General features: G+C 42.3%; 1 protein-coding gene and 1 pseudogene across 5 annotated transcripts in view; one reads left to right on the top strand and one right to left on the bottom strand.

Annotated features, from left to right (window-relative positions):
* The window catches only part of SEC24B (SEC24 homolog B, COPII coat complex component), a 106274-nt gene extending 84432 nt beyond the window's left edge, over positions 1-21842 (bottom strand). For 3 of the 5 annotated variants that reach the window (XM_024246240.3, XM_024246241.3, XM_054554305.2), the window contains exon 1: positions 21437-21569. In XM_024246240.3, coding sequence (XP_024102008.2) covers positions 21437-21569 — 133 coding nt within the window. Of the gene's footprint in view, positions 1-21436 lie in introns of all 5 variants that reach the window. The other 2 variants (XM_024246243.3, XM_024246242.3) reach the window with 2 other exon arrangements.
* LOC112133037 (RNA-binding motif protein, X chromosome-like) overlaps positions 21632-24925 on the top strand; it is an 89480-nt pseudogene continuing 86186 nt past the window's right edge.

Below are 24925 nucleotides of genomic sequence, written 5' to 3'. Positions count from 1 at the left end.
CTACAAAATTAGCCGGGCATGGTGGTGCATGCCTGAAATCCCAGCTACTCGGGAGGGCTGAGGCAGGAGACTCGCTTGAACCTGGGAGGCGGAGGTTGAAGTAAGCCAAGATCGCACCACCACACACCAGCCTGGGCGACAAAAGTGAAACTCCATCTCAAAAAACAAAAACAAAAACAAACAAACAAAAAAATCCTAAATCTCATTGTAAATTAAACACTTAAGAGAAAATATAGATTTTTGAAGGGAATCTGGGATTGACAATGAATTCTTACTATAGAGGCCAAAGGGGCAGCTCCCCTTGGCCCTCTGAAGGTGTGCTGAAAAATCAACTTGCAAAAAGCAGATTAACAGGAGAAAAGACATACAAATTTATTTAACGTGTAGACCCAAAGATAGAGGAAACTGTCCATTTTTATCCTTAGGTTCAACAAAGTACGGACAGCCATGCAGAAGTATAATTGGATAAAAAGGCTATAATCTAATGTGAACAGACTAAATAGGGAAACCCAGGAAGGGCCTACCTGTTTAGATTCTTCTTGGCCTTAGCACACATTCTTTCTTTCTGCTTATGGGGCAGGACCCTCTCTGGAATGGGGGTCTTATGACCTACAGTCAAACAATGTAGGTGAGATAATTTCTTTAAGGCCAGTTTTTACAGATAGGACAGAGGGAAAGAATAATATTTTTAGGTTTTGTGGCTTGCTTTGGGGAAAAAAGGTTCCAGTTTCTATGACCTGCCTTGGGGAAGAGGGAATCTGGTTTCTAAGGCTAGCCTCAGGGGAGAACGGGACTGAGAGACAGGCAGGCAACAGAAAGTCAGAGAAAAACTTTTGCTTCTGAGGCTACTTCTGAGGCCTTCATTTTGGAGTTTTGTTTTATTTTTCTTTCTTTTTTTTTTTTTTGGAGACAGAGTCTTGCTCTGTCACCCAGGCTGGAGTGCAGTGGTGCGATCTCAGCTCACCCCAATCTCCACCTGAGGGTTCAAGTGATTCTCCTGCCTTACTTTCCCTAGTAGCTGGGAATACAGGCACCCACCACCATACCTGGCTAATTTTTGCATGTTTAGTAAAGACAGGGTTTCATCATGTTGGCCAGGCTGGTCTTGAACTCTTGGGCTCAGGGAATCCTCCTGCCTCAGCCTCCCAAAGTGCTGGGATTATAGGCAAGAGCTACTGCACCCAGCCTGAGGTTTCGTTTTCTGAGCCTCCACATTACCTATGATACTCAAAGCATAGTCAGCGACATAAAATATTGAGAAACCTGACTTTACCAAAATGAAAAAAAATGTTTGCTCTGTGAAAGGAGCTAAGGATTAAAGACAGATAAGACACAGTTGGCCAGGTGTGCCTGAGGTCAGGAGTTCGAGACCAGCCTGGGCAACATGGAGAAACCCTGTCTCTACTAAAAATACAAAAATTAAACGGGTGTGGTGGCACATGCCTGTAATCCCAGCTATTCGGGAGGCTGAGGCAGGAGAATCACTTGAACCCAGGAGGCAGAGGTTGCAGTGAGCTGACATCACGCCATTGCACTCCAGCCTGGGGGACAAGAGTGAAACTCGTCTGTTGCGGGAAGTCAGGGATCCCAAACGGAGGGACCTGCTGAAGCCGTGACAGAAGAACATAAATTGTGAAGATTTCATAGACATTTATCACTTCCCCAATCAATACTCTTTTAATTTCCTATGCCTGTCTTTAATCGCTTAATCCTGTCATCTTCATAAGCTGAGGATGTATGTCACCTCAGGACCCTGTGATGACTGCGTTAACTGCACAAATTGTTTGTAGAGCATATGTGTTTAAACAATATGAAATCTGGGCACCTTAAGAACAGGATAACAGTGATTTTCAGGGAACAAGGGAGATAACCTTAAAGTCTGGCTGCCTGTGGGCCGGGCAGGACAGAGCCATATTTCTCTTATTACCAAACATGGGTAAGAGAAATATCGCTGAATTCTTTCCCCAGTAAAGAATATTAATAATTAACAGCCCTGGGAAAAGAATGCATGGGTGTGGGGGGGGGGGGCGCCTAAAATGGCCGCCCTAGGAATGTCTGCCTTATGCAGTTGCAGATAAGGGACGAAACATGCCCTGGCCTCCTGCAGCACCCCCAGGCTTGCTAGGATTAGGAAATTCCAGGCTGGTGAATTCTAGTCAGACTGGTTCTCTGCTCTTGAACCATGTTAAGATGTTTATAAATGACAATGCGTGCACAGCGGGTCATGGAAGTTCATTAGTGATTCTAGTTTTGCCCTGACCTTGTGATCTCGCCCTGATCTTCTGCCTTGTGATCTTTAGTTGCCCTTAAAGCATGTGATCTCTGTGAGCCACATCCTATTCGTACACTCCCTCCCCTTTGAAAATTGCTAATAAAAACTTGCTGGTTTTAGGGCTCGGGGGCATCATAGAACCTGCCGACATGTGATGTCTCCCCCGGATACCCAGCTTTAAAATTTCCCTCTTTTGTACTCTTTCCCTTTATTTCTCAGACCAGCTGACACTCAGGGAAACAGAAAAGAACCTACGTGAAATAACGTTGAATTATTGGAGGTGGGTTCCCCTGATATATGTCTAAAAAAATAAAATAAAATAAAATAAAATAAAAATAAAAAGACACAGTCATGAAAATGTTCAGGAAAATTAAAAGAATAACACAGAAAGAAAATGTTTGCAAATCAGATACTCAATAAAAAACTTGTATCCAGAATACACTAAGAACTCTTAAAACTCAACTACTAAAAAAATAGACAACCCAACCAAAAACTGGTAAAGCATCTGAAAAGATAATCACCACAAAAGATATAAGAATGTAAAATATACACGAGAAGATGCTCATCATTAGTTGTTAGGAAAATACAAATTAAATTACAAAAAGACACTATCAAAAACCGAAAATACCAAATGCTGGCAAATATGTGATGCAAGAGAAACATTCACTCATTGTTGGAGGGAATACATACTAGTATAGCCACCCTGAAAAATAATTTGGCAATTTGTTATAAACTTAAGTATATATTTACTATGTGACCCAACAGTCCCACTGTAGTTATTTACCTAAGTGAGCTGCAAACTTGCGTTCACACAAAAGCCAGTATATGAATGTTTATGGTAGCTTTTTTTATAACTACCAAACACTGGAAACAACCAAGATGTCTGATAACAGAGGAAGGGACAAATAATCATGGTATACACATACAACAGAATACTACTTAGCAATAACAAGGAACAGAATATCAATTTGTGCAGTAGCATGGATGAATGTAGCTAAGTGAAAGGAGCCAGACCCAAAGGGCTACATATTATATGGTTTCGTTTACATGATATTCAGAATAACATGGATAGAGAACAGAGCAATGGCTGCCAGGGGCTGGTGAGAGGCACTGACTACAAGAACTTTTTTTTCATGGTGATGGAACTGTTCCAGATGGTACTGCAGTGGCATAACAGATACATGATTACACATGTTTATTTAAACCTATACAGCTGTACTCTACAAAGAATGAAAGGAAATATACTATAGGTAAATTGTCTTTAAAAAATCAACCAGGATATCAAGAAAACCTAGGCTAGAATACAGACTGTGACAGATCAGTCTAACTGTATTACAAATGTATGATAACCTAACTGAATGATGTTTAGGTAATACAGATACAGATAGACACAAAAATAATTATAGATGGGTTAGCATATACATATACATACTCACATTTCATAGCTCTGTCCACTTTCAGAGCCTGAAGCAGTGACACCCCCGTAGTAATAAGCATATCCAACACCTAGTTCTTGGTTTCTAAATATCATCCTCCAATAAAAGAAACCAGAGTCCCTTGAACATAGGGCTGATTTTGGTACTGGGATAAGGCAAGTACAAGATAGAGTAACTTGTAGTGTCAGAAAGTAAGGAAGTGGCCAAACAACAAAAAGATTGGGGGAAAAGGATACAGAAGCCAACCTGAAAGAGCTCTCAATGGCCACACAGCTGGAATAATCTGAGCAACAAAAGTAAGTATCAATAGTATCGGCACTTTGGGAATCAAGGTAGGAGGATTGCTTGAGGGCAGGAGTTTGAGACCAGCCTGGGCAACATAGCGAGACTCCATTTCTTTAAAAAAAAAAAATTAGCTAGGCAGATGACATCAGCTACTTGAGAGGATCGCTTGAGCACAGGAGGTTAGGGGTGTGGCAAGCCATGACTGTACCACTGCACTCCAGCCTAGGCAATGGAGCAAGACTCTGTCTCCCTCTCTAAATACAGCATTGGATTATACCCCAAATAATAAAATAAATATTTGTGAGTTTATAATAACATACACAAATGATTGAATAAATTTTAAAATGGGATTAAATGGGCAAATCTCCCTTATAAGAAACAGGGAAAGAGAAAATTACCATTAGAAATCCACAGTAGCTGGTGCTGTGGCAAGTATCTGTAGTCCCAGCTACTGGGAAGGCTGAAGTGAGAGGATCCCTTAAAGCCCATGAGTTCTGGGCTGTAATGTGTTATGCTGATTGGGTGTCTACACTAAGTGTGACATCAATATGGTGACCTTCCAGGAGCAGGGGACCACCAGGTTACCTAAGGAGGGGTGAACTGGCAGAGTAGGAAATTAAGGATATCAAAATTCCCATGCTGATCAGTAGTGGGACTACAACTGTGAATAGTCAGTGTACTCCAGCCTGAGCAAGAGGAAGACTCTGGCTCTTTTAAAAAAAAAAAAAAAAAAAAAAAGAATTGCACAGTAGTAATTGATGCAGGTGAGAGTAAGCAAAATTTATGAGTGAAATGCTAAAATTAGTGAGTAAGTTTTTTTTTTTTTTGAGATGACTCTCACTCTGTCACCCAAGTTGGAGTGCAGTGGCGTGATCTTGGCTCACTGCAACCTCCACCTGCTGGGTTCAAGCGATTCTCCTGCCTCAGCCTCCCAAGTAGCTCGGATTCCAGGTGCCTGACACCGCGTCCAGCTAATTTTTTTATTTTTAGTAGAGATGGGGTTTCACCATCCTGGCCAGGCTGATCTTGAACTCCTGAACTCATGATCCACCCGCCTCTGCCTCCCAAAGTATTGGGATTATAGGTTTGAGCCACTGCACCTGGCTGTGAGTGAAATTTTGAGAAGAAAGAGAATGGTAGAATAACTTCAAAGTATCTCCCAAAGAATATTTCTTAATTACTGTGGTGATTTGAACATAAGCCCACAAATCATTTGGTATACCTCACTGCAGCAGGTAGAGTTTAATTCCCTTTTTTTTCCTACATTTTTAAGAAACAGGGTCTTGCTCTGTCACCCAGTCTGGACTACAAAGGTATGATCACAGCTCACTGTAACCTTGAAGCCCTGGGCTCAAGTGAACCTCCCATCTCAGCCTCCAGAGTAGCTGGGACTACAGGTGAGTGCAACCACACCCTGGTAATAATTTTACTTTGTTTGTAGAAACAAGGTCTATGTTAGCCAGGCTGGTCTCGAACTCCTGGCCTCAAGTAATCTTCCTGCTTCAGCCTCCCAAAGTGCTGAGATTACAGGTGTGAGCCACTGCATCCAGCTTCTCTTTCTTTTCAAAGTAGGCTGGAGTTAAGTGAATCACTCCTAATAAACAGACCATGAAAAGGAAAAAATAACTTTACAGAGGAAGAACCTCGTAGACATCCCTCTATTATGGACTCAATGTTTATGGCCCTCCAAAACTATGCTGAGGCCCAATGTGATGGTGTTAGGAGGTAGGGCCTTTGGGAGGTAATCAGGTTTACATTAGGTCATGCAGGCAGGACCACCAAGAGAGAAGGAGTGCCCTTATAAAAAGAAGAGAGAGATCTCTCTATGTGCACATACCAAGAAAAGGCCATGTGAGCACACAGTGACAAGTTGGACAGAGGGCCCTCATTAGAATATGACCATGCTGACACTCTCAAACTTCCAGCCTCCAGAACTGTTGTGAAAATAAATGTCTGGGTGCAGTGGCACACGCCTGTAATCCCAGCAATTTGGGAGGCCAAGGCGGGCAGATTGCTTGGGTCCAGGAGTTCAAGACTAGATTGGGCAACATGGTGAAACCCCGTCTCTACAAAAAAAAAAAAAAAAAAAAAGAAAAATTAGCCGGGCATGGTGGCACACGCCTGTAGTCCCAGCTATTTGGGAGGCTGAGGTGGGAGGATTGCTTGAGCCTGGGAGGTCAAGGCTTCAGTGAACCGTGATTGAGCCACTATACTCCAACCCAGGTGACAGTGAGACACTGCCTCAAAGAAAGAAAAGAAATGTCTATTGTTTAAGCCTCAGTCAATGTTTCAATATAGCAACCTAGCTAAGACAACCCTCTTAACCAAGCGCCCAAGGTTAACATGATCAGTAATAAAACAAGCTGGTATCACGTAAACCCTGAAATGACTCAATAAAAAGCATACTTCACCTGTGTGGTATTCTTACGAAAAATTCATACACACAATCTAATATGAGAAAGCATCAGCAAACTCAAAGTGAGGAACTATCTACAAAATACCCAATCAGTACTCTTCAAAAATGAGGAAGTCATTGAAAAAAAAAAAAGACAAGACTAAGAAACTGTCAGACTACAGGCTAAGGAGACATGACAACTAAATGCAACATGATATCCTGAATTAAATCCTGAAACAGAAAAAAAGACATTCATGTAAAAACTGGTGAAACATCAATAAAATTTGCAGTTAATTTTATTTCACCAATGTTAATTTCCTGGTTTTGATAAATGTACCAAAGTTTCGGAAGACAGGCTGGGCACAGTGCCTCACGCCTGTAATCCCAGCACTTTGGGAGGCTGAGGTGGGCAGTCAGGAGTTCGAGAACAGCCTGACCAACATGGCGAAACCCCGTCTCTACTAAAAATACAAAAACGCAAAAATTAGCCAGGTGTGGTGGCAAGTGCCTGTAGTCTCCGCTACTCGGGAGGCTGAGGCAGGAGAATCGCTTGAACCTGGGAGACTCAAAAAAAAAAAAGTTGCATAAGTTATTGTTAGAGGAAGCTGACTGAAGGGTACTGCACTTTCTGTACTATCTTTGCAACACTTCTGTGAGTCTAAAATTATTGCAAAATAAAGTTTTTAATACATCAGTAGAAAAAGGTACTGGAAATGACCTATTAAATTGTATGACACACCAAACGTAGCCAGAGTGATTTTCCTAAAAAGCAGATCTGATATTGTTACTCCCTGGTTTGATGCCTTCTAATGGTTTATCTTGCCATAAAAAAAAAAAATTCAAATTATTTAACATGACCAATAAAACATATGTCCATATCCTAATCTCTGAAACTTGTGAATATGTTAGATTACCTGGCAAAGGGGAATTAAGGTTGCACATGGTATTAAGAATGTTAATCAACTGACCTTAAAATAGATTCTTGATTACCCAGGTGAGACCAATATAATCACAAACATCCTTAAGAGCAGAACAGCAGAGGTAGAAGAGAGTCAGAGGGAGATGTGACTACAGAAGAATTCTCAGAGAGATGCAATGTTGCTGACTTTGAACATGGAGAAAGTGGGCCATGGACCAAGGAATGTAGGCAGCATCTAGAAGCCAGCTGACAAAGGCAAGAAATTAATTCTCCCTTAGATTCTCTAGAAGGGAATGCAGCCCTGTAGATGCCTTGATTTTAGCTCAGGTGGACTTCTAACCTATAGCTGATAAATTCATGTTGTTTGAAGCCACCAATTTGTGGTCATTTGTTACAGCAGTAAATAGAAAACAAGGCAAAGACTCTCCATCATCTGACCTCTGCTTACCACTCCTGCTTTATCACTCACCACCTCTTCATACAATAATTTTCAAGAGGTATGCCTTAATATACTAGTATACTAGTAGTCTTCCACATGCCTCTGCCAACATTTGATCAGTAAATAAAATTTAATTTTGCTACACTTAAGATGCTTACTGATATGGTGAAGTCAAATAGAATGCTGAGCTGGTGGGAAAAAATACCGTCTGCCACAAAAAAGCAAAGAAGCCACAGTACAACATCAAGTGAGACTGTATGCTTGAGTTTTGCCTCAAGAGGCCCTAAAAGAGGTTCATCAGGGCAGAAGACAGTTTTACTTTAAGCTGTCTTTTAGAGGCTTCTGAAGGGGATCAAGTGAGTATGTGATACCTTTTTTGAAACCTTTTTTTTATACAAGTGTTCAAAGTGTAATTCCTTTAAGAATGCCACCAAAAATTTTAGCACTAAAGTAGCCATGAGTATGAAAAGGCTGAGAATCACTGTTCTACACACATCTTTATCATCCTAAATTTTTTTCAAGCCATGCTTCCTCACCTCTCAATCTTCAGATAGGCTTTTCCCTCTACATGGAACCTTCCAAAATACCCTCTTCTGCTTCACCTGACCAATTCTTAACTTATTCTTCAGATCTCAGCTCAGCTCTTCTCTAGGAAAACATTGTCTAATCCTACAAGTGAATGCATGCCATTATATAATATTGTTTCCACAGTATCTTGGACCCTTATGACAGAACTTTTCACATGGAACTGTAATTGTCTAATTGTAAATTCTGCAAGTGAAAAAATTCAGTCTAGTTTGCTCTTAGCTCTATCCTATCCCCCAAAGCTTAGTGTAATGGCTGGCTGATGGAAACTATTACTGTATTTTTATAAAATGAAGCCTAGTAAATAATCATCAAGTATTTCTGTATCAGGCACTTATCACAATGTATCAATAAGGAATACTATATGCTACTTAAACACAAAGAACATGAAACTTTAAAAACTTTCACTATGTAAAATAATTTATACCATAATACAAAAACAGGTCTTTTTTCTGCTTTGGCATTTTACACTTTTTACCCTGTTCAGGTATAAGAAAAGTGTTTGTAACAAAAAGAAATTAAAATCTATCGTATTTCATTATATCTAAGGTGTGTTTTGATACTGCCACTATTTATCTTAACAGGTGTATTAGGTTCCTACTGCTACTATAACAAACTACAACAAAGTCAGTGTTTACAACAACACAAATTTATTCTCTTACAGTTCTGGAGGTCAGAGGTCCAAAATCAGTTTCACTGGGCTACAAAGGGTCAAGGGACAGGGCTGGTTCCCTTTGGACGCTCTGAAGAGACAATCCGTTTCCTTGCCTTTTCCAGCTTCTAGTGGCCACTGGTATTCCTTGGCTTGTGGCCCCTTCCATCTCCAAAGCACATCACTCTAACTTCTGTTTCTGTCTTCACATTTCCTTTGCTGCTAGCTCTGACTTGTCCTGTGTCTCTCTAATAAGAACTGCTGTGATTATATCAGGCCTATCAAGTTCCAGGAAAACCCCATCTCAAGATCCTTAACTTAATCACTGCTGCGAAGGTTTCAGGGATTAGGACATGGACATAGCCGGGGGACCCATTATTCAGCCTACCACATCAGGTACCAATGGCAGATTCTCACACAACTATATCATGATTTCACTTTATGGAAAGCAAGTTTAGAATTCCACTGATTCTAAAATGCACCCCAATTTCAGAGGTAAAAATATGTTAAAAAAAAAAAAGCATCTTAGAATAAATTAATTTGATTATTGCACCCACCAAATTGCCCAATACACTGCCTTACAAATAAGCATCAAATAATCATTGAAAAACTGAAAAACAGGCTGGGTGCGGTGGCTCACGCCTGTGATCCCAGCACTTTGGGAGGCTGAGGCAGGAGGACTGCTTGAGTCCAGGAGTTTGAGACCAGCCCAGGCAACATAGTAAGACTTCATCTCTACAAACATGAAATAAAAAATTACGTAGGTGTGGTGGTTTGTGCCTGTAGTCCCAGTAACTTGGGAGGCTGAGGTGCTAGGCTTGCTTCAGCCCAAGAGATCGAGGCCACAGTGAGCCAAGATTGCACCACTGCACTCCAGCCTGTGTGACAGAGTGAGACCCTGTCTCAAAATAAAATAAAATAATAAAAATAACAGACTGGGCGCAGTGGCTCACGCCTGTAATCCCAGCACTTTGGGAGGCCGAGACGGGCGGATCATGAGGTCAGGAGATCGAGACCATCCTGGCTAACACAGTGAAACACCGTCTCTACTAAAAATACAAAAAAAAAAAAAAAAAATTAGCTGGGCGTGGTGGTGGGCGCCTGTTGTCCCAGCTGCTCGGGAGGCTGAGGCAGGAGAATGGCGTGAAGCCGGGAGGCAGAGCTTGCAGTGAGCCGAGATTGCACCACTGCACTCCAGCCTGGGCGACAGAACAAGACTCTGTCTCAAAAAAAAGAAAAAACTAAAAAATGGCCAGACGTGCTTGTAATCCCAGCACTTTGGGAGACTGAGGCAGCAGACTGCTTGAGTCCAGGAGTTCAAGACCAGCCTGGACAACAGAGCAAAACTCCATCTCTACAAAAATTACATAAAATTAGGTAGATGTAGTGGCGCACAACTGTAGTCCCAGCTACTCAAGAGGCTGAGGTGGGAGGATCACCTGACCCCGGGAGATCGAGGTTGCAGTGAGCAGTGATCACTTCAGCTTGGGTGACACAGTGAGACCCTGTGTCAAAACAAAAACAAACAAAACAAAAAAATTCAGTTTTTATATAATCTCTGAAAGAATTTTATATTCTTAGCTTCAAGTGAACTATGTCAAATAAAAGAGGGAAACATGATTCTAATACATGATCTACTCACTGGTACCAATCTGAATGAAGAAATAAAATATTTTTAACAAATGGTCTATAATCTTCTCAATGGAGCTGCTCAGCTGGTCAGCCTGACTGATATATCATGTGCCAGAAAGATACAGCCTATGATTTTCTATAAGCATGTATGCCCTCCTTAGCAAGACTAAATTATCACAAGATCTACCCCAAAGACATATCTGTCTCAGTAGCATAATCTCCTTTCAGACACTAGATTCTCACCAAAGGAAAACTGATTCTCTCGCTTTAAGAAAACCTAACATGAAAATTAAAATTTATAAAACAAATATTTCATGGAAGTCTAGTCCCTGTACCAAAAAAAAAAAAAAAAAAAATTCACAGGATCTCTTTAGGGCACATGAAATAGGATTTGGTTTGAAAAATTCTCTAACTGACTTCCCTTTATCCTACTTTCACTTCCCTCTAATTCATTACTAACGCCACCAGAGTACTTTTTAACTTTCCTTACCACACAATCTTTGATCCAAATGAAGTTTAAACTTCTTAGGACAATTTCCAGGAACCTCCATTAGCAGCCCCAACATAATTGTAAAAACTATTCTTTTTTTTTTTTTTTTTTGAGATGGAGTTTAGCTCTTGTTGCCCAGGCTGGAGTGCAATGGCATGATCACGGTTCACTGCAACCTCCACCTCCCAGGTTCCAACGATTCTCCTGCCACAGCCTCCCAAGTAGCTGGGATTACAGGCACTCGCCACTACACCCAGCTAGTTTTGTATTTTTAGTAGAGATGGGTTTTTACCATGTTGGCCAGGCTGGTCTTGAACTCCTGACCTCAGGTGATCCACCCACCTCAGCCTCCCAAAGTGCTGGGATTACAGGCATGAGCCACCATGCCAGGCCCAAACTATTCTTTCATTACTCTCTCTCCCTTGTACCCCTGCACTGCTCAGAGTACATTTTTTAAATTCCTTACCTTTGATTCACGCATTTTTACCTGACAATTCAAAATGTGTCCATCATTTTAGATACAGCTGAAGTTCTAACTTCTTCCCTTAAGATTCCCTATTACAATAACCAAAAATAATTGTTTCCTCTTCAGAACTCTGGGCACCCTTCTCACAGGCCTTATGAAGGAAACACATGTTCAGTGCTGACAGTCCTTTCCTCTTTTACTGAGGGGTAGAGAACTCCTGGAGTGCAGAGAACATTCACATTTGTATGCCCAGAGTATCCAGCACAAAATGTTATGTAAAGAGGAGCTACATATATATTTGCTAGGAATTGTAAATTAAATTTATAGGCCAGGCGTGGTGGTTCATGCCTGTAATCCCAGCACTCTGGGAGGCAGAGGCCGGAGGGTCACTTGAGCCCAGGAGTTCGAGACCATCCCAGGCAACATAGTGAGATCTCGTCTCTAAAATAAAAGTTATAAATAACTGTTAGGATTACATATGCATTGCATAAAATAAGGTTCAGGTGTTTAAGACCAAAATTGATGGTAAATGAGATAATCGGAGGGACAAAGTTCTTAAAAGAGAGGGAACAGAATTCTGTACCCAAATAATCTGAATTTGTCTCAGATAACGCAAGAATAATAATATGCAGGAAGACTGATTTGGTGGCAGAAGATTAATACTTTATCTTCAGATTGTCAGATTGCTTTCAATTTCTTAGTAAAATAAGTAAGGTCACCATTGGAAAGGGAGGCAGAGAGACAGGATACTGAGAATTTGAGGGAAAAGGGGAGCATGTGACATTGGGAATGGAGCAGGGAAATACCACAGGACTAACTGGTACTGAGAGCTCACTTAAGAGATATTATCATAAATATAAAGTTAGGGAAACTTCAATGAAAATAAAGCATCAACATTGGATTATTCCAACATTACAATACAGCCATCTTATAGGAAACAAAAAACATTTGACATAAAAAGGTTACCAACCCTAGTAAAAATGTGCAAAATTGATAAATGAGTAATATAAACATACAGGAAAACACAAAAATAAAGCAAGTTACCTGAATAAGATTGTAACAGTCATGATTTCCACCATACTACAATTATTGTTTAAAAAGAAAAAAATAAAGAGAGAAAACAAAAACCACATCTCTAACTTGACTACTCCTAAGATTTCCATAATAGCATGATCATTCCCCCTCCCCAAGAGACACATTTTAATATTAAAAATAGTTGTTTCATTAATATTTTCCTGAATTGAATTCCAACTTTTTTTTTCAGTCAGATCAAAGTCAGATTTCAGTTTCCATTATCTGAACACAAACATCAAGGTCAGCAAAGTACAAGCTCCTCTATCCTACTAAGATAAATTCATACTAACTTTGAGGTAGAAGCAGATCGAAGAATGTAATCACTGAATTCATTCATCACTTAATTACAAAGAAATAGGCCAATATTCAGTCAGTATGCACCCAGGTATGCATTTTAACAATTATCTTTGTTAAAATATTAAAATAGCTCTGAATCAGTTGGTAATGAGTCATAGCCGTGGTCCTATTTCCCTGCTTTACCCCACCATGCTAGCCCAAACCTTCTCATAATCCGCAGCTGAAGGAGTAATGCCTGGCATAGCTGAAAGCTTATAGGATCCTGCTCTGGTATGAAGGATGGTATCCATTTAGTGGTCAGTATACACAGTACTGATTACTGAATATTTTAATATACTCTCCCTGCCAATAAGGTATCACTAACAATGCCAAAATACAGATTTTTAATGGGCATAAAAAATGTGCACGCTTGCACACTCACACACTCCTAAGGAAATAGGCAATTAGAAACCTTGGTGATTTCAAAAATGAGGAGTCTCAGATTACATCTGGATATCCTAGGTTATCATAATGCAAGGCTAACAGTTATAGAGCTTCCCAAGCTCTGAGAGAAATGTTTTCTTGTATTCTTTCTCTCCTACATTCCATAAACTGCAAATATACCTGAGGATGAAGGTAACTGTTCCAGTCACCGCTGGCGGACAGAGCCTACAGACACAGGCTATGTAAACAACTGGATTAAATCTCACTGCATTAAGTATAGGATTATTCCTGCTACAACATCAATTATCCTTCTTGGATACCACGACAATGAGTGCTATGAGTGAGGGGCCAAAAGAAAACCAAGGCCACACATGGTGGCTCATGCCTGTAATCCCAGCACTCTGGGAGGCCGAGGTAGGAGAATCACTTGAGCCTGGGCAACATGGTGAAACCCCGTCTCTACAAAAAATACAAAAATTAGCTGGGCATAGTGGCATGCCCCTGTAGTCCTAGCTACTCAGGAGGCTGAAGTGAGAGAATCACCTTAACCCGGGGAGGTCAAGACTGCAGTGAGCTGTGATCATATCACTGCACTCCAGCCTGGGTGACAAAGTGAGGCCCTGTCTCAAAAAAAGAAAGAAAAGAAAAGAAAATCAATATTGGTTCAGAATCTACTACATGCCAGATACCTTGCTTTTCTACATATAATCTGATATGCTTCTCAAACAATTCTGTGAAGTATCACTATCATCTTTTATATACAAATAAACAGGGCCATGAAAACCCACTAATTCACACGAATTCAAATCGTTGTAAGTAGTAAAGAAGCCAGGCATTGCTGGTTCCAAAGCCAGGCTTACAGCTCATTTCACAATATCCATTAATCAGAAATCCTAAGGAAAACAAGTTAAGACTTGGCCACTGGCTAGGCAAGATATGATTTTACCACTCCCTCTCGCTACTTCATCCTGCTTTTCCTCAGTTCCTGTTACAAATGACTTCTGGCACACAATTTTAGAAAACTTAAAACCCATTAAACTTACCTTTCCATAAGCAAACTAGCTAAAGTAGATGGCCTATTACCAGAAACCTTCCAAGAATGCATTTGCGGACATAAGGGATGGAGGACTGGAAAGCAGAAGAAAATAAAGAGAAGACTAAAATAGTGACTGAGCCTTAAATACAAAAAAGGGGAGAGGGAGCTGGCACACAGACTCCTGTCAGTGGCCAGTCTTCAAAAGCAATAATGAATAGGAAACCAAGTTCACTTAATTGAGTGCCTATTACAAGCTGCTACTATTGGGCATATGATGAAGAAAACCCATATGGTTTCTGCCACCTGAAGAATTTATAAAATGGTGTTCTGAAGAAAATGGAAAGGAGGGACTCTAATTGCTAAGCCCCTTCTAGGGCTAAGTACTTTAAAAATAGTACCTTATTAAATGTAATTCTCTCAACAACTCTGTAAGAAAGGTATTACTATACCCTGAAGCATGTTAAGTAAGTTTCTCCACAAAAATTTGGGCTATATCAAAGCCTACAACCTTTTCACTAGTCCGCACCTTCTGGACAATTCTGAGTATGCTCAGCCTACTGAAAATAGTGGCCTCTCCAGGGCTGAATATATACAACATGATCTTTTCTAACAATGCTGACAATGAAGATGTCTCATTTCTAGGAAAGAAAATTATTCTATTTTAATACCTTTAGCATAAAATACTTCAGGAATTAAAGATGAATTGGAAAGATAAAGTAACATGAAATACTAGTGGTGGCAATGAATATGGTTTACAAAATTAATTACTGCTACAATCCCAGAAACCTGGGGGGAGAGGGAAGAGTGAAAAGACACTGCAAACAACTAAAGCAATATATATAGCAATAAAAAATAAAAATTAAACCCAGATATAAGACACTTGTTTACATATGGAGTGAATACTTTGAGATCTTTTTTTTTTTTTTTTGCAACGAAGTCTCGCTCTTGCCACCCAGGCTGGAGTGCGATGGCACAATCTCGGCTCACCACGACCTCTGCCTCCCAGGTTCAAGCAATTCTCCTGCCTCAGCCTCCCGAGTAGCTGGGATTACAGGCACCCGCCACCACGCCTGGCTAATTTTTGTATTTTTAGTAGAGACGGGTTTCATCATGTTGGCCAGGCTGGTCTCAAACTCCTGACCCCAAGTGATCCGCCCGCCTCAGCCTCCCAAAGTGCTGGGATTAAAGGCATAAGCCACCATGCCCGGCCTACTTTAAGATCTTTGAGATTATCTATTAATCAGCTTAGAGCCAGGCTCAGTGGCTCACGCCTGTAATCCCAGCACTTTGGGAGGCTAAGGCGGGTGGATTACCTGAGGTCGGGAGTTCGAGACCAGCCTGACCAACATGGAGAAACCCTGTGTCTACTAAAAATACAAAATTAGCCAGGCATGGTGGCGCATGCCTGTAATCCCAGCTACTCAAGAGGCTGAGGCAGAAGAGTCGCTTGAACCCGGGAGGCGGAGGTTGCAGTGAGCTGAGATTGTGCCATTGTACTCCAGCCTGGTCAACAAGACTGAAACTCAGTCTCAAAAAAAAAAAAAAAAAAAAATCAGCTTAGGAGGAAATCATGTATTCAGACACAGTTAACCTTAATACTGTTGTATTAGTATATTCATGAGAGGGTATATTCATGAGAGGAGCTGATGCTTCCGGTTAGCCATAAATGGAGACTAGAAACCTGAGACACTGATGTGGCTCTGATCAAAAGGATACACTAGGGAGATTTATATCATTTTAAATGCTGCATGTGCCCTCAAAGTTTAAGGGTTTCCGGTGACTGACCCGATAGTACTGCTGTATGAATGGTATGTTTATTTACATCTTCCATAGTGAGTTCTAGTAATTCCCATTACTATCTTATCTTTCTTGCATTATTAACAATTAAAGTGATAAAACTGTAGTTTCATTCTGGAAAAGGGCATATGGAAGGATTAAAATATACTTTCATTTGAAAATGAGCACCATTTGCTTCCTAAAAGTAAAATTAAAAAGCAGCAGCTTATTATCAAATCTGACTGCCCGCCCCCCCCCACCTCCCAACAAGATCATTACCAGGCTATTACTTTAGTCAGTCTTCGTATGTTTGAGGACTCAGCTTTGGAAGGAATCCCAAAAGGCAGAGTAAAAGGTAAGAAATATTCAATTAATGTTTGGTATGGAAATACAAATAATTCTAAAAATCCATATATTGCTCAATGAAAAATGAAGGATAGAAATACAACACCAAGGAAGGAAGCTTAAGAGAAAGATTTCACAGACTTGAAATCAAGTCAAGCTGTATCTTCGAATAAGTGAAGGAAACATGCTAGCAGTTACACCTAGAAAACAAGTAAAAGTGATCATGAAGACTAGGTTTTCTGCCTCTCTATTCCTTTCTTCTCAAACATCAAAGTTTCTAAAAAGAATTTTCTTAGAGTCTGTTAACAGAAAGAGATCTTTAGGCTGGGCATGGTGGCTCATGCCTGTAATCCTAGCACTTTGGGAAGTCTAGATGGGAGGATCACTTGAAGCCAGGAGTTTGAGATCAGTCTCTACAAATTTTTTTTAAAAGTTAGCTGGGTATGGTGGCACACACCCATAGTCCCAGCTACTCAGGAAGCCATGGCGGGAAGACTGCTTGAGCCCAGGAGTTCAAGGCTGCAGTGAGCTATGATGGCAACACTGTACTCCAGCCTGGGTGACAGAGTGAGATTCTGTCTCTAAAATAAATAAATAAACAAACAAACAAACAAACAGTTTTAAGAAAAGATCTGGAGTTGGAATTAGCAGAAATAAAATGGACTTCATTTAATACACGTCTGATGAATACCTGTAACTTGCCTATACTGTTCTAGGCTCTCATTATACAACATGAACAAGAGACAGAAAAAACTGCCACCCTCACAAAGCTTTCACAGAATTGGTAGAAAATGTACCTACTTAACCTTTCTGAATCTTCATTTCATCTGTAAAGTTAGGGAACTGAACTATGTGTTTTTCAAACTGTGCTTAAAAACAACTGAACTTCTACTTCTATTTTAACCGCAACCACTTTGCTTTTTTCTGATTTCTCTATCAGGGATCTATATACAATATCCTTTGGAAAAACAAATCTTAAAAAACGTTTGTGGGCCAGGCACGGTGGCTCACGTCTGTAATCCGAGCACTCTGGGAGGCCGAGGTGGGTGGATCACAAGGTCAGGAGATGGAGACCATCCTGGCCAACATGGTGAAACTCCATCTCTACTAAAAATACAAAAATTACCCAGGAGTGGTGGTGTGCGCCTGTAGTCCCAGCTACTCAGCAGACTGAGGCAGGAGAATCGCTTGAACCCGGGAGGCGGAGGTTGCAGTGAGCCGAGATCGTGCCACTGCACTCCAGCCTGGGCAACAGAGCAAGACTCGTCTCAAACAAACAAAAAAAGTTTGCCATTTGCTAACCACTTGTAAAAGAAAAAACAGGGCCCAGCCCAGGGGCTCACGCCTATAATCCCAAGACTTTGGTAGGTCTAGGCAGGAGGATCGCCTAAGGCCAGGAGTTTGAGAACAGCCTGGGCAACATGGTGAGACTCAGTCTCTACAAAAATAAAAATAAAAATAATTAGCCAGGAGTGGTAGTGCATGCCTATAGTCCTAGCTACTTGGGAAGCTGAGGCAGGAGGATCACTTGAGCCCAGGAGGTTGAGGCTGCAGTTAGCTATGATGGAGCCACTGACTCCAGCCTGGGTGGCAGAGTGACACCCTGTCTCTAAAACAAACAATAAAAAACAAAAAACTTTTCACTCTACTCTCATTCTGCACAGACCACTTCTGTGACCAGATGTGTGAATTTTTGTTTTTATTTTTCCCCAACAGACACCAACTGGGTGTCCTCCAATTCAATTCAATTCTGACACTACCCACCTGAAGTTAGACTCAGATCCCACAGATTAAGGGTTCAGTCCCACAAGACTGCTCCCCACTTCAGATGCCTATCATAAGTATCATAAGTAGCAGGTTGCCATCTGTACTTCTGAGGAACCAGTAGAAACTGGAGTTTCTACTACCCCCTCCTTAGGTTCAATTACTTTGGTAGAAGGGCTTGTGGAACTCAGGAAAACACTTAAATTTATTGTTTATTATAAAGGATATTACAAAGGATACAGATGAACAGCCAAATGAAAGAGAGGTACAGGGCAAAGGATGGGGGCAAGTGCCGCCACCCTCCCAGCATCTCCACATATTCAGCAACCCTGAAGGTCACCAAATCTTACTGTTCCAGAGTTTTTATAAAGCTTTATCTCCAGCCTATGCACTCCCCTTCAAAGGGGATAATGGGTGGGGACTGAAAGTCCCAACTCTCTAATTACTTGGTCTTTCTGGTTGCCAGCTCCAGCCTGAGGCTGTCTAGGAGACCCATCCTAAGTCATCTCATTAGCATAAACTCAAATGTGATCAAAAGGCTCCTTATGAGTAACAAGCGACACTCTTATCACTCAGGAAATTACAAGGGTTTTAGGAGCTGTTACAGGAACCCAGGACAAAGGCCAAATGTATTTCATATCACACCACAACACTGAAGTAAGTGATCTCTAGGTACCATTCCAGTTTTACAATTCTGTCTGTTTTATGCTCATATTTCTGACCTATTTCTTTTTCACCATGTCTGGAATTCCATAGAGATATATTAAAAGGCTAACTACTTTTGTAGGACTGAAAAATAAATGAGAAACCCAAATGACTGCTTACTAGATGCTGATACCACGTAACAAACTTTTTTTTTTTGAGATTAGCAAACAAAACAAAAAGAGATTTAATCTTGTTTCTCTACTTAAACTAATCCCTTCCACAAAAACAAAAATCCTTCTGGAGGATAAGGTGTGAGGATCACTTGAGCCCAGCAGACCAGCCTTGTTGTCTCTACCTGACCCTAGTTCTTACACCTTACCATAACTTTCAAATTTCCTAGCATAACATTTAAGGCTTTTCTGCAACCTGACCCCTTTTAACCTGTTCCTTTCGGCTTCGATGCCTTGGCTTCCCATGCCACCCAGCACCCTCTGCACCTCTTGACTCCTTCCACTTTCCAAGCATGCCCTGCACTTTCATATTTCCAAACTTTAGTTCATACTGTAATCTCTGCCTAGAGTCAACCTTTCCCTCCCACCCCAACCTGTCCAGTCCCTCAAGGCTAGCCGGAACCAATTCAAACATTACCAAATACATGGCAAGTTAGGAGAGAGGCAGGGACTCTTGTCTCATCTGCTACCCTAACCTTGAGTCCCCAACTGGTAAGCATGCAATAAATGTTGAAATGATTATTGCAACATTAAAGGAAAGTAGTGATTATAAACAGGAGAACTCAAGCATCATCTATATTTGGCATCAAAACATTGATTTGTTCTTACAGATTTTAACATCCTGATTACACTTGGCTGAGTACATATCCTGGCATTCTTGAGTGTTCACAAAATTTATAAGGCTGTAATAAACATTTGCCACTTTAAAAACTCTTCACTAAGATGATAATGCATATTCAGAAAATCAAGGAAAGACACAATCCTTGAATCACTGGTAAACATGAGTCTACAATGTTCTAAAAGACTTGGCCTCTTTTACTAAATTATCGTGTTCTAGTTCCTCCATAAAGCTATTTTAAAAACAAACAAAAACAAGAACTTATATTAAGGATACAAGAACTAACACTGCTCACAAATAGTATTTTTACATTTGTTCAGAACAGGCGTACACCACCAATAACACTGGTCATATCCAAAAGCGATTATAGTAAAAAATGACTACTGAGAGTACAGCATGTAATACTGATAGGTAAGGCTGATACAAAGAATATTAAGGCTAAAGTATCACTCAACTTCTGATCCTCAGGACAAACGATACACTTCATGTATGAAAAGCATCAGTTGTAAAACTTAGATGTTGGTTAAACTAATTATAAAGTCCAGCAGATTTTCATTAGGAAATTAGATAAAACAGGTCAATCATCTGGAGAGTACTAATGCAGTTTGGCTGCCGTACCAATACAGGACAGAGGTATTTTTCTAAATTCAGTCAATTACTTTCCAAGGTTCTCATCTGACATACTATCAAGTCTGTAAGGAGAATTCCCCCACCCTTGGACCCTATCCGCGAACATTCCAAATCTCAGCATTAGGGAATGCATATCCTAGAGACGATCATTTTGCAGCCTACTAAAAGCCCACGACCTTAATATGAAAGCGGCTTTCGTGTTGCATTTGGCTGCTGCCTGTATGAAGGCCCTGCCTCAAAGCAGGGCCAACTCTGGCACGTTTTTCCATCTCTGAAAGTGGAGCTAGGAAAAACACCCAGATCTAAAGATGTTCGTTTAAATCCGTTTACATCTGCTCCCTTTCAAACACTACAAGCAAACTCCAAAAGCTTGAGCGGCAGCCGCGGCGGCAATGACAGATCTTGAGGCCGAACTGGGTCAGGGTTACAGTTACACTTATATAGCATATTTACACCCTTTTGTCTACAAACTTGAGTGCAAACTTAAGTTTCCTCAAGGCAGCGTGTTCGCTGGGCCTCAGGAACCGAAGCAATTTTCCTGAGACAGGAAGGGCACAATCCACCCTGCTGGGTGGCTGCACCAGCCTTCCCCAGACCACGCACTCAGCGGCCTCGGCTTCTGGCCAGCTCTCGCAGCCAAGGGGTCGCTCGGGGCAACTCGCCCGCGTCCAGGCTGGGTAACTGGGTTTTACTACGTGGGCTCCCAGCTTTTCAGTCGCCCCTACTCGCCCCTGGCGGTTTCGGGCCTGGGGTCGCATTACATAAACAGACACGGCCCCAGCTTTCCCAGGCCGGCGCCCGCCCCCACGCCAGGGGCGTCCCACCCCCGCGCGCCCCGCGCCGCGCCTTCCCTGCCCCGCACCCGCACCCAGCCCGGACCCCGCGGCCTCCGCACCGCGCCCGCTCCCCTCCCTCGGGCCGGGCCTGGCCCAGAACGCCCTTCCCGGCCCGCCCCGCCCCGATGTGGCCGCGCAGGCCGCCCAGCCGGTGCTAGGCCCCGCGCTCCGCCCGAGCCGCCTGCCTCACCGTTCTGCTGGTGCGGCGCCGGGCCCGGACCCGGGCCCGCGGGCGCTGCGGCTCCTGAGGCGGCCGCTCCGCCGAACTTGGGCGGGATCCGGGCGCTGGCGGCCGGGTGAGAGGACCCGGCGGGGGCCGACATGACGGCGCTGGTGGCGACGGCGGCTCCGCTTCGGGGAGGTGGGCGGAGGGAAGGGAAGGCGGGGCCGGAGAGGAAAGAGGAAGAGGAAGGAACGCGCCTGGCGTCACTGAGGGTGTCACCCGGGACCGCGGCTCAGGTGCCCAAGCTTCTCCGCGAGCCCAGCGCTGCCGCTGGGCGGCCGTCGCGGGCGCGGGGATCCTGGGTCGCTCCGCCTTGCCCCACACGCCCCACGCCCCACGCCCCGGGACTTACACCTGGGGTCGCTCCCCGCACGCGCGGGCCTCGCGCGGGTGCCACCGCAGCGCCCCCTGCAGGCCGGCGCCGAGCTGGCCCCGGCCTGAGGCTGGCCCGGAGTTCCGTGGCCCCAGTGCCGGCCCCGCGACTGCTGCTCCGGCCCAGCCAGGCTGCCTTCGTGTTGAGGCGAAAGGACTGGGCCTCAGTGGGTGAAGGGACCGGGTGGCCCGCTCCCACCTAGGGCAGAGGCTCGATCGGCCGCGGCGAGGCTGGGCCCGGCATTACTGGGAGGGGAACTTGAGAGCCGCGGGTTGATGTACGGAGCTCAGGCAACGACTGACCACCCACCCTTCCTCGAAGAGGAACAATGGCTTGGGTTTGGTTTTTAATTTTTGATTCCCCCACCGCCCCTTTCTTGATTCCAAAGGAAATATAGCATTCAAGCTCCATGTCTGTTGGGAATATATAATTCCTTGGCAAAGAAAGAGGAAACATTTGTCTGATAAACACAAGAATCTCAAGAATTGCATTATCGAGAACTCTTCCCACTGAAAAGTTCACTGAAGTAGGGAAGAGGAAAGGGAAAATAGGGTAAGGGAATGCTGGAAGACAAACTTTAAACTTTATCTCCTTTTGTGTGTGTGTGTGTGTGTGTGTGAAGTGTTGGTGCATCCTGTTGGTGTTCCGAGAAGTTGTGGCTCAGCTTGCTTTGTCTACGTTAGTGAAATCTTTAAGTCTTTCTGGTCTATCTCAGCATACTCACTGGCAGGCCCTAGACTACATTACCCGAGTCATTTTGCCGTCTTGGAATCCTGAGTATGTCATCATTCTGTATTGGAGATGAGATTGCTCAGAAACACTGAATTCAGAATGGGATCTAGCAAGATGGTATTTCTGGAGCAATAAGTCATTTACTGAATGATTATGCAAAGCACAAATTGCATTGTAGTCCTAGAATAATACAAAGCTTCCCTTTAGTTGTTGCCGTAAATTAATAACTGGCATTTTAATGCACTAAATGAACTACAAATAGGATTTTAGTAGTTAGATTTATATATTTGACTTCTAGGAATTTCAACTACATTAGAGTCCATATACACAAAAGGGGCAAGCCCTTTTCCACAGCATTTCCAGCTTCTCCACAGAAACCTAGACCCACATGAGCAAAAGATCACACTCTGTGCTTCATCAAAGAGATTACACAGATTCCAGCATCTCCCAGGAGTCCTTTGAATTTGGATTAAGGTCTATAATTATGTGGGTAAGGGAATAACTAGGTAATTGGCTTTCTGCACCTGGAATGTATTCTCCTGGATATAAGAGGCTCATTTTAATCAGAAGTATATGGGAGACTCCTTAAGAGGAGGATTGGGGCCCTGTGTTTTAATAGATCTTCTCCACAATCTTTAATACCTAAGCTCCTTCCCCTTGTCCACTAACTTGCTGTAGAATTTTTCTAGCATGTTTATGATGGTGTTCAGGGCACACTACCCCAAAATATAACACCTTGGCATATTGAATGTTTTAAGCTGATGGAATTTGAGAAATGGCAGGTGTGAGGACTCTGACCTTCCTGTGAAGCAGGTCATAAGACCCTCATGTGAGAGATGCCCTCCCTATACCTGGAGAAAAGAAGCAGTCTTATCTGTGAAGACAGAGAGACGCCAAGAGGAATCTAAATGAATAGGCCTTGGAGGTTTCCCCCAGTTTACTGCCATTAGCTCATCTTTTTGTCTTATCACACAGTTTTCCATAACAGTCTACTCTTCATCAAGCTTGGTATAAAACGCTCAGGTTTCTTCAGGTCTTCATTTCCTTATGAAGGCTCCGGTGCCATGTAAAACTTTTGTTAAATATTATACATTCATATGCCTTTCTTTTGTTACAGGGACCCCACACGCATGGGCCTTGTGCTGTCGTTGCCGTGGCACCCCTTCTAGAAGGTAGATATTTTTCCTCCTGACAAACACTACAACCTTTATGAAAATATTTCACTCTTTTGCTTTAATTTCCATTACTGCTATAAGTGAAAAAAGGATGAAGGATTGAATGAATAGGATTGAACCATCTACTAGGCACTGTGCTTGTAAATTTAGATATGTATTTTTTTCTATTTAATCCTAACAATAACTCCATGGGATATTTTTCTTATCCCTATTTTATCTGTGAAGAAACTAATGTTTATAGAGCTCAAGTAATCTTAGTAAAAATCATGAACCTGGAATTAGCAGAACCAGCGGTCAAACCAAGGTTTATTTAGCTCCAGACCGTTGCTTTACTATAAACTATACTGGGTTAATTTACATTTTTCTTCATAAAGCTATGCTAGTTATGATTTACTATCTTGCTGTCAAAAGATTTTCAGTTTTTCATATTTAGAATTTGTTCCAGTATACTTTACAATGGTAGATCTCAGAGTTTTTGAAATGTAGATTTGTGGGCCCAAACCCTGGACCTACTGATTCAGAAGCGGTGGAGATAGGGCCCTACAGCAACCTCTCCAGGCAATTCTGATGCGTGGGAAAGTTTGAGGACCACTGCTTTTGAATAGCAGAGTTAAGCTGAATTGGTTCATTCTCTTACTTTGGAAGACGATGGTCCTTTCTTTCAGAACATCTCTTCAATCTTTTACAGACGAATAAAAGTGATATTTTGTAGATTTGTGATTACAGTGTCACAAATGCCAATTATGATGTTTCCTATGTCAACTCAGATTCTTTGAGGTGTACTGTTGATGCAGATGCTGAGGCCAAGTCTGTGTTCAGTGAGAAAGAGCGGGTAATTGAATTAATCTCTGCTGCATATGTGGAAGTAAAATAATACGTGTGTTACTATTTGTCGTCCCCAACTTAGGACTCTATTCTTTATAACAGAAGTGGGAGCCTTGGACAACTGAACACCTATCTCTAGCTCAAGAAATGTCAGCTCTTTTTTTTTTTTTTTTGAGACTGTCACCCAGTCTGGAGTAAAGTGGCGCCATCTTGGCTCTCTGTAACCTCCACCTCCTGGGTTCAAGCGATTCTCCTGCCTCAGCCTCCTGAGTAGCTGGGGCTACAGGTATGCACCATCACTCCTGGCTAATTGTTGTATTTTTAGTAGATAATGGGGTTTCACCATGTTGG

This window comes from Pongo abelii, chromosome 3, assembly GCF_028885655.2.
Source record: "Pongo abelii isolate AG06213 chromosome 3, NHGRI_mPonAbe1-v2.0_pri, whole genome shotgun sequence".
Classification (NCBI taxonomy): domain Eukaryota; kingdom Metazoa; phylum Chordata; class Mammalia; order Primates; family Hominidae; genus Pongo; species Pongo abelii.
Note: the sequence above shows the minus strand (reverse complement) of the source record. Positions and strands in the feature narration are given on the sequence as shown.